Source organism: Pterocles gutturalis, unplaced genomic scaffold, assembly GCF_000699245.1.
Source record: "Pterocles gutturalis isolate BGI_N339 unplaced genomic scaffold, ASM69924v1 scaffold15550, whole genome shotgun sequence".
In the NCBI taxonomy this organism is placed as follows: Eukaryota; Metazoa; Chordata; class Aves; order Pterocliformes; family Pteroclidae; genus Pterocles; species Pterocles gutturalis.
Genome location: NW_010138513.1, coordinates 14,456 through 24,203, shown reverse-complemented (window position 1 = coordinate 24,203; position 9,748 = coordinate 14,456). Strand labels below are relative to the sequence as shown.

The 9,748-nt window shown below is 42.7% G+C and overlaps 1 protein-coding gene across 1 annotated transcript in view; it reads right to left on the bottom strand.

The window, feature by feature from the left end:
• Positions 1 to 224: 224 nt before the first annotated feature.
• Positions 225 to 9,748, bottom strand: part of UBXN7 (UBX domain protein 7) — a gene marked incomplete at its 5' end in the record, with an annotated part of 21,744 nt that continues 12,220 nt past the window's right edge. The window contains 6 exons of the mRNA XM_010083033.1: positions 225 to 1,005; positions 5,482 to 5,561; positions 6,305 to 6,698; positions 7,130 to 7,257; positions 8,387 to 8,477; positions 8,878 to 9,024. Coding sequence (XP_010081335.1) covers positions 844 to 1,005; positions 5,482 to 5,561; positions 6,305 to 6,698; positions 7,130 to 7,257; positions 8,387 to 8,477; positions 8,878 to 9,024 — 1,002 coding nt within the window. The remainder of the gene's footprint in view (positions 1,006 to 5,481; positions 5,562 to 6,304; positions 6,699 to 7,129; positions 7,258 to 8,386; positions 8,478 to 8,877; positions 9,025 to 9,748) is intronic.

Genomic DNA, 9,748 nt, shown 5'->3' with positions numbered 1-9,748 from the left:
CTGCCATGTTCTATCATCATTTGTAAAATCCTGAGAGCAAGTAAAAAGGAGATATTTTGGGAATGTTGGGAAGAGAATAAATGGAAACCTCACCTACTTCCACCAAGGAGTCAATTCTGGTCCAACAGTGGACATGCAGCTTTCCCTCTGAGCCAAGCAGTCAATCCCATATAGGGTAGAGTTGGTTTTTTTTTTTTGGTTGGTTGGTTGGGCTTTTTTTACTATGTCAACATTTAAAGCAGGAGGAAAACATGCATGCAGTCTCAAACCCTTTAAATTAGATGCGGGCAGAGTATAGCACCACAGCTCAACCCAGCTCCTTCCCAAACCCCAAGTGTTTGCAGAATGCTAGAGAAGTGACCCCTTGAGAAGGCTGTGAGGTTAATGGAGACCTTTCGTGTAGAGAATCAAAACAAAGGAAAGACTGTACTTAAAGATTACACACTCTCCTTACAGAGAGATGACTTAGTGCCTTATCACGCTATTTTCAAAAATAAATTAAACAATTAAGAATAGCAGCGAGAAGGGTATGTGTATTATGGTCACTCCAAGCCCCAGCGTACTGGATACACAGATCATCGTTTTACTTGATTCTGTGAAAACAAAGGAAAGATGTTCTTCCCAATGCTCCACACAGGGCTCAAGCTGAAGAAGAAAACAAAACTCTGAACACCCTCATTTGGTCACTAGAGCAGGAGAAGGGAAGAGGAGAGACAAGGGCCAGTCAGCTGCCTGCCTGATTTCAGCACTGCAATCCTATGACCCTCAACTGCATATTTAACAAGTTGGTGTCCCAGGCAAAGAGGAGAGGGGAGGAAGGCTGGGAGAACTCAGGCCACAGTGCTAATTCCTTTCCTGCACAAAGACAGTCTCTTGAGGACACAGGCCTGCCTCCTGTAACGTGATCTCATAGTCCAGGTGGGAGAGTTTCCTTCGAGGGAAGTTGGTGAGAAGTTCAAAGCGTTCATTGGGGTATCCTTTTGACTGGACATGTTTCACAAGAGCCTAGAGAGGAAGAAAGGCAAAGAAGTGTCATATAATTCAAAACCATACAAAAGAATGTAAAAAATTTACCCTGTTTTCCTTTACAAAGGAAGTTTGTAATCACAAAGGAAATTCTGCATATAGTATGGACCCTCTTTTATTTTAATATCCCATGTGGCCCACACACGGTATGAATAATCACAAAAACTAGTTACCAAGTGATCGGAAGGGAGACAGAAGAGAGACATATATAATAGTACACTAATTTGAACAAGCCGAATTCCACATCATACATTCAAATCACAGTAAAATAAGATATGCAAAAAAACCCCTTAAGTGCCCCAAAACAGAAGCCCCCTCACTTGTTTGTCAGATACTACCCTTACATTAAACCTAAAAGCCAGTAAAGAAGCAGTTTTGTCAGGTATTGACAAAAATAAATGCAGGATTTTTACTAAAAATTTAAGTTTTTCCTGCGTTCAAGAAGCATGAGAATTTTTTTTTTTAAGTTCTTTTCAATTCATTAACTTCTCTGCCTACAATAGCAGCTGAGGCAGGATGCAGAGAACATTGGGATGAAAGGGTATCAGCCTCATAACCCAACAAGCAGATGTATCAAGAAGAGCTCATGTCCATGCTACAATGACTGAGATTTCCCAAGTTCACCAGGAAACACAGCAGATAAGAGCATCAAGTACAAATAAACAGGGAGAAAGAAATGGAGGTTGGCAGAGCAATAGGGGATACAGCAACAGAGCAAGAGTGGGGCAGAATGAAAAGTTGTAGCTTTTTAAAGAAAGGAAAAAAAGGCAATTAGTATGTGATAAAACAGTATGAAAAAATAAGGGGGTCCCAACAATAATGTTCACAGTTTTGGTGGGCAACTTATGCCAGTAAATGAAGTGTAAGGAGTAAGGTAGCAGTATTAAGCTTTTACTAGTACTAATTATTCCACTAGCTTCCCCTCGCTATTTAGCTGCCAGTTTGGGACCACAGCAACCCAGCACACAGAAAAAAGTGGTCACAACCAAGCACTTGTCAGTTACCGCCACAGCTCACAGGCAAGGGGCTGGGGAGATCGCTTGGGTGGCTGTTCATTTTGGTGTTTGTGTTCCAGCAGGAAAGCAGTCGGTCATATGGTGCTGACATGACACAGGACATGGTCTCCAACACGAGCCCGCTGCGCTCTTCCTAGTATTTCAATGCAGATGAAGCACGAGGTCAAGGAACTGCAGGAAGAGGTCAGCATGTTCTGCTGTATCAGGGAAGATGAGGAGGAAAGCAGTAGGATGATGCTGGCAGCAACACTGCAAGGGCAAGAACTGAAGCCTTAGAGTGCAGCCAGGATGGGATGACCAGAAGCAAAACAACAGGACAGCAAGGTAAGGTACCCTGGAGACCTGGGGCAGCAAAACAGCAGCTCTCCTCTCATTTGGAAAAATAACAAACAAACAAACAAACCAGTGGAAAAACAGTATGAGGTCTTGGCAATAAATGAGGAGGACAAACAAGTTCCACTGGAAGACACAGCTGGACCCACTGGTCCTACTCAGCAGGTGAAAACCAGCAGGGAGAAGCAGCGCATGCTGGTGGAGGGGATTCCTTCTGCAGGGGACAGAGGCACTCGACTGCCAGCCTGAGTCTTGGAAACCTGCTGCTTGCCTAGGAAGACGCAGGATCTTATGGAGAGATTGTCGAAACTCATCAAGAAAGCTCAACACACGTCTGCAGTGCACCCTTGCAGCGGCGACAGCAACCATGGGCTGCATCATGTGATGATGCCTCTCTGCTGGGCCACACCTGGAATGCTGTGCTCAGTTTTGGTCTCTTCACATTCAAGAGGGACAAGGAAAAACCGGAGAGGATCCAGTGGAGGGCCGTGAAAACAACTAGAGTGTAGGACATGCCTCGGTACATGAAGAAAGGTTGAAGGACTTGGATTTGTTCAGCCTAGAAAGGAAAAGGCTTGGCAGGAATATCATCACAGTGGTCCAATACAGAGGAGATAAAGGCATTTCTTTCACAAAGATGCTCGGTGACAAGAGACAACACACACAAATTGCTCCAGGGGAAATGTCATCTGGATATAAGGAAGGAATTCTTTACTGTGAGAGAAATTAAACTTTGAAGTAAGTCCAGAGAAGTGGTGGGAACATCCCTTGCTGGAAGTATTCTAGACTCAGCTTGAAGAGGGCCCTGGATAACCTCATCTACAGCCCTACTTTCAACAGAGGGTTAGACCAGATGATCTCCAGGGATCCTTTTCAACCTGGACTTGTCCAAGATTTGCTGACTGCAGAACAGCCAGGGAAGTATCTGCACAGAGATTTCTTCTGAATTCATCGAAATCCACGCACAAACCTTTGGTATGAGGAGACTGTCGTCCCACCCTCCTCTTTTACCTGGACTCTTCTCCAACAGGCTTTGCAGATTACAGTGCGCGCGTCAGATGAGGAATGCAAGTAAGTGGGTTTGACTTCCTTTTCAAGTTAAGTTTACTGCCCATATCTCCCCCCTGCCCCTTTTCAAGGCCAGCCTTTCCTGCACACCTTACAACACGTGGTAGACAACAAAAGTTACTCAGGCAACCAGTCAGCAATGCAGACGAAAGTCTGAGCTGCTGAACAAAGTGAAATCAGCTACTTTATGGCACACAATGAGCAACTGCTTCTATAAAAACGCAACTGCCTTTTTTTTTTGCCTAGAGGAAAAAAAGGATTATGGTAATATCAGAAGCATAAGCAGATCCTGGAGATAACAGTGTGTAAAGAAGTCACTCTTGGCTGATAACTATGCAATGACAAAAAAAATGTTTTAAAAACCAGCCAGTGTCGGTGGAAGAGCAACAGCATATCACCAGTTCAAACTTCTAAAGCGCAACTGTCTCCTTAAACAATTTATTTTTGTAGTTCTGAACAGCTTTAAAATGGAAGCAACTTAGCAACTGAGAAAAGTCAGCCAGGAAATGATGCTCACAAAGAAATACCTGAGACTCAACTTTGATCTGACTGAAACGGCTTTAAAAGATCACACGACGTGAGCACAAAAACTGCTTCAGCTTTGCCATACAAAGATATTTTTACCCACAAACCCTGACTCACCTAAATTCCTCTGCTGACTGTAGAGCAGGTGGCAACAAAGGAAATCACATGCCAAGATTAACTTCCTTTAACTACTACAGTCCATAAAAGGAGTCAAATCAGAAGTCAGGATTATCAGGAATATATCGCTATTACTCCTATGTAACACCTAAATAAATGAACTCAGTATTCACAAGTGCTCCATGTTTGATAATACACACAACCTCATTGAACTGAGTGCTTTCAAAAAGCAGTTAAGAATAAAAGAGTACTTGGACAAAGATTATACACTGATGACTGCTACGACAAAGCTAGACAAAGGTCTGAAAGTAAAGCTGGTTCCTACCATAAGAGTGATGCTCTCCCACTACTCCTTTTATATTCCTTTATATTTCAGCCCCGCGACTCCATGTGTAACATTGCAGGCAGTCTACAACCTACCTGCTCACACTTGATTTTGAGAGAGATGATGGTATAACAAAAGCAACTTCTTTTTTCCATTTTATTTTCAAGCAAGAGAATTAAGGATGAGAATATGAGCTTGAGACACTGTACATTTCTAGAGTGCTGAAGACTATGTTATAGTCTCATTTCCTCGAAGAGATGTGGCACGTCTAAACCTGCAAAAGATCCTTCTGAAGAGGTGGGCTTTTGCCCTCCCTAAGACTTCTATACAGAGCTTTTAGGTTGATTACATTAAAATCTTAACTTAAAAGCTTAACTGGCCACTGTATCATGAAAACTCACGGCTACCAGCAGTACAGTGACCTCTTTACACACTGCTTCCAGATAAGCACCTGCAAAGTTTTGATGGAAATGCCATCTGCGTCATCTTCTCCAAGGTAAACTCAAAACACAGTTGAGACTCACACATGAAACACAGTAATTAAATAATACTGTAACAAATTTGTTTTGGGAGAACTTCCTCCAAAGTTTGCTCTGTCATACACATCCAGAAGGGAGTGTGGAATTATGATGAAAGAGATGGAGAACAAGAATGAAGAGCTTTGCCTCTGATTTTTCCATTGTAACCATGGGCAACTACTGAACTTTTCCATTTAGAAAAAAAACTCAACATACAAACAAGTGAGCTGAGAGTATTTTACAGTAATTTAATGATTAATGCAAAAGCTATTTAGAGTCATTTTAGAAAGGAAACCAGAAGTTTAGGGACTAAGGAAGACACTGGAGTGCACACGCAACCCAAGCAGCAATGGAAACATACAGAATCAGCAGAGTCTGTTGACTGAAAAGAGGAATGACACGGAGAAAGAAAAACAAGCGAATGACAGTGCAAGCGCTCCCTGGATATACTGCTTTCACTAGACCCGATTTCAATAGTGCCACCACAGGAAAAGAAATTCTCCAGTTTCAGCTCTCCTGTACTCAAACAAGAATTCCAATTAACTCCACTCACCAGAAGTTTAGCTTGTTCGGGCAGTGAAATTTGTTCCCTCTTTCCATCTGGATACCTTAGCATCAGCTGTGCCTTTGGTCCTAGCACAAAGGAAGTTACTACAAGTTAACAAACAGTAAGGCAGCTGAATCAAGCTCTTCTGCAGATTTTCAGCAGCACGCTTTACTGAGTAGGATATCAGGGCTCAGGGACCGGAGACAAATACAAGGTTCCAGTCTGTGAAGATATACTCCTACCACGTGTTTAAAATATACACATCAAACTCAGGATTCTTTCAAGAGTTAATAGCGGTGACCAAAACTGGTCAATGTTCCCAGAGAAAAGCACACTCTGCCTCTGAGACCACCTCGCTCTGCTGCATCCCAGCGCACGCACCACAGGGAGGAAGAGGCTCTCTGGGGACCTGTTCGTATTAGCCGAAGCTGCATTACTAAAACTCACTCCAGACTGTCAAGGCAGCCAAGCTAACTGAGCATAAGGTGGGGCTGATGGAATTCTGCTTCTCCCTACCGTACTGGTCGAAGCCCTGCCATATGCACCTGTATTACACCAATACGTACTTTATTTGTGGACAAGGTCTCAAGCTAAGAAACTCGAGCTCAGGGACTAACGCAGCTCTGCAGTTTGTGGCATCACTACGCCAAAGTGGTGCTGCTGGCAAGGTAAATTGCTCAAATGTCTGGTGTCAAGGAGGGAGTGAGACAGAAGAAAAGATTTAGCTTTTCAAAACAAAGGATGAAACCATGCTTGTCGGAGTATAAAGATTTTCAGGAAAAAAACCCCAAAACATAGGTCACTATATTAAAAAAAAGTGGCAACTTACCATTCACATCTAGGCCCTGAAATGTGCTTTCAGGCTTGTCAGCTGACTCCTCCAGCATCCCTGCATCAATGCAAGGCAGTACTCTGTGATTTGACGTTGTCCCAGGCTCAGTCCTTGCAGGGGGCTCAGGCTGAGGCCTCCGGCTCTCCTCTTTTTTATACCCCAAGTCCTTATGTGGAGACTTCCTCAATTTGGCAGGATTCTCTGATTCCTCCTCCTCCTCAGATCCACAAACCGAAATAAACTCTTCGCTTCCAGAAAAAAGCTCTGACTCCGACTCCTCATCTGACCGACTCTCCTGCTTGGCCTGTGAGGAATCAAAATGTGTCTCCTGTAACGAGGCTCTGATGGCAGCTTCCAACTGGCTGTCCTCACTGGCATCAATGAGACTCTCCTGTTGAATAGACACATAACAAAAAATACATAAAAATTGCTTTTAAATATGTACTGAAAATCAATAAGTCATCAGTCTTCCAAAGAAAAGCTACTAAAACTGTCCGGAACAAACACCATGGAAAGCTCATCATGCTGTGACTACTTAATGACTTCTCCTTGGAATTTCACATTGAATCCTATCTTTTCCTTCCACACATGCACAATTCAGTGACTGCTAAATCCACATCAAATGCCAAAAGTACAAACTGCACAACAAAAATAGTTAGAATGGGAGAAGGCAATCCCTGGTGCACCATATTTTTGCATGCTCTTGAACTAGCTCATTATCTCCGTTTATACTACAGAGCAGGAAATCAGGACTGCTGGATAAAGACAGGCTAGCATTTTCTTCACAGTTTCACCAGTCCTCCCAGAGGGCCTCATACTTACTGAACGAGAGCATTTTTGGGGAGGGCTAGTAGAATGGCCATCCAGCTGTCCATGCTCACTCAGGAACCCAGTCACTTGGTCCAGGAAAGAAGTCACGTCTAGCTGGTGCCACTCCACTAGTTTCTGGCCTAGGGAACAAAAGTGGTCATGAAATGTAATGTCGGGAGAAGATTGCAGCTTAGCGGTGAAACACAACAGTTCACTGCTGTGCATGCACTTTGCAAGAGTCCGTATTTGTGGAACCACAGCTTCCTACAGACTACCACCTGATGATTACAAAGCTTCCTCCTTTCACCCCCTTGAAAAGGTTTCACTGGTGGACAGACATAAACACAGACCCTGTTTGTTTCTGTTCTTTTCTTTTTATCTACAGGAATGTGTGCACAGAGTGGTGAATTAGGCATCAAAACAAAACAAAACGAAGTTTCTGGAGAAGCATTTCTACATTCTTGCCTGCTTTGGTTCTATACCTTGGCAAACAGCATTTGTTTCAATAAGTAAAGTGCTAAGAAGAGTATCCTAACGTCAGTCCCAACATTACAAAAAAAAAAAAAAAGTAGTTTTTGAGTGGTTTAAGCCAAATAGCAAGAAATCTCAGCTCTGATTAGAGACACTATTACTTCAGTCCTGAAAAGCAGGGGATGAGACAATTAATATAGTGGCATTATATGATGATAAAAGAAGAAAGGGTGTTGGGATACAAAAGAAAAAGTAACAATTTCAAAAGAGCTGGAAGGGGAGGTAGAAGTCTGATTCTTCAGTTGAAAAAAAAACCAAACCCAAAGCCAAAATGGTCTTTCAAAACTAAAGATGCAATTTAATAAGTCAGCTCTGAGCCTCACAAAGCTACTGTGCAAGGAGCAGGAAGCAGATTCATGTAATGCTTACTAATATTGCAGTTTATTCACCACATGATTTCAAGTAGCTTTTAAAAGGATACGTAAAGAAAAAATTCATTTCAGAGTTTCACCACCAGGTGGTACTATCTTCCCTTTCCAAGCTAAGCTATACCAAGTACAATAGCCACATACACAAAACTTCAGCAAGCCTTGGGAGTTTTATCCCCTTAGTTGCTTCGAAACGTACTGGTTCGCTTCTTCAGGGACAACAAGGTCTCTCAGAAAGCAAAACAATGAAACTGAGATTCTCCATCTGAATGTAACATGTACTGTGAAAGATGGGTGTCCCTAGCGTACAACTGCCAGCCCTTCTCACTGGATCTATGAACTGCAGGTAGCCAGCTGTCACTTATCTTACCTGTCCTGGGATCCAGGATGGAGACATAAGGGAAGTCTGCTAATTTATAAAACTGTATGTACCTCTGTCCTTCCTCACTGTCATGGTATACCTATAAAACACCACAGTGGAAGCAAATTATTGGGTGAAGAGGGAACACACACTGTATCTGGAAAATGAAGTTTTTCTCTGTTTTACAGTACAGGCTGCAAATGGTATGTCCAGTTCTCAGTAACTCTGAGAAGCTGAAAGTATGCCTCTAACAGTCCACGGATGAGAAGCCACATGGTAACATTTTGAATGTACAAGTGGAAGGCAGTTTATGCATTCTAATGCATACCACAAACTACATCTACATCCATAAACTACCTCTCCATGAACTACTGCATCTTTTCTGCAAGTTCACCAAGCGAACTGCAACGGTGCCATCCTATTCAAAGAAGTCTGGTTTTTCACACTGCCCTGTCTACCAGGACACCAGGTTACCCACACGCCCCCATTAAATTTCTCACCTGCCAAAAAATGAAATGTTCCCGGATTATGTTCTTCACAGCCTCATTGCTCCAGACATCGCGGTTGAGACACTGACAGGCAAAATCTTGCACGTTCTGAATGTTTATCATGAGCCATTTGTTCTGCATCTGACCACACTCCTTGGCCTGTAAGCAGAGAGAAAAGCTTCATTAGATAAAACTGAAGAGCCAGACATAACCAATGCCAGCAATGATCAGTGATGGCTTCTAACACTGTCAGATTTTTCACCAAAACCCCTTCACAGTGAGAAAGATGGACAGTGCTAGTAAAAAGGCATCCACAAAACAGAAGGCAGGGCTGAAAGATCTGCTTTAAATGAGACTGGTTGAATTACAGTATTGCATCGATGAACAGAGCTGCTGAATTTCAACAAGCCAAGCGCAGAGTGGGAAAAGCAACTTGGGCAGGCGGACATGGGGACACTGAATAAAATATTTGTTCAGGGAAGAGTGTAGTCAATCACACTGATCTGACAACAAAGGAAAGACCTGCTCATTCTAAAGATAAACCTCTGGATCATCTTCTATATAAGTAGATTGCATAATTGACAGAGAACTTTCATCAATTCAACAGAACCACCTCTCTGTATGTTTTCTTTTTTTCTCTCCAAGTTTTGAGTTACTCTATTACTGTGCAACTGCCAAATTGGGCATCCTTTTTTGATGCTTGTTATCCAGACTGCGAGTGGGGAGGAAGATGGGAAGGTGCAGGAAGAAATCTTACTGGTTTGAGTCACAAAGCTGGCATTGTCTGATTGCTTGGTTGCAAGTTAATGGTAGGAGTTTGATCAAGAATGTAATTCTGACCGCTGAACTGTCATACCTGTTGAAAAAAAGAGGGCTATATCAA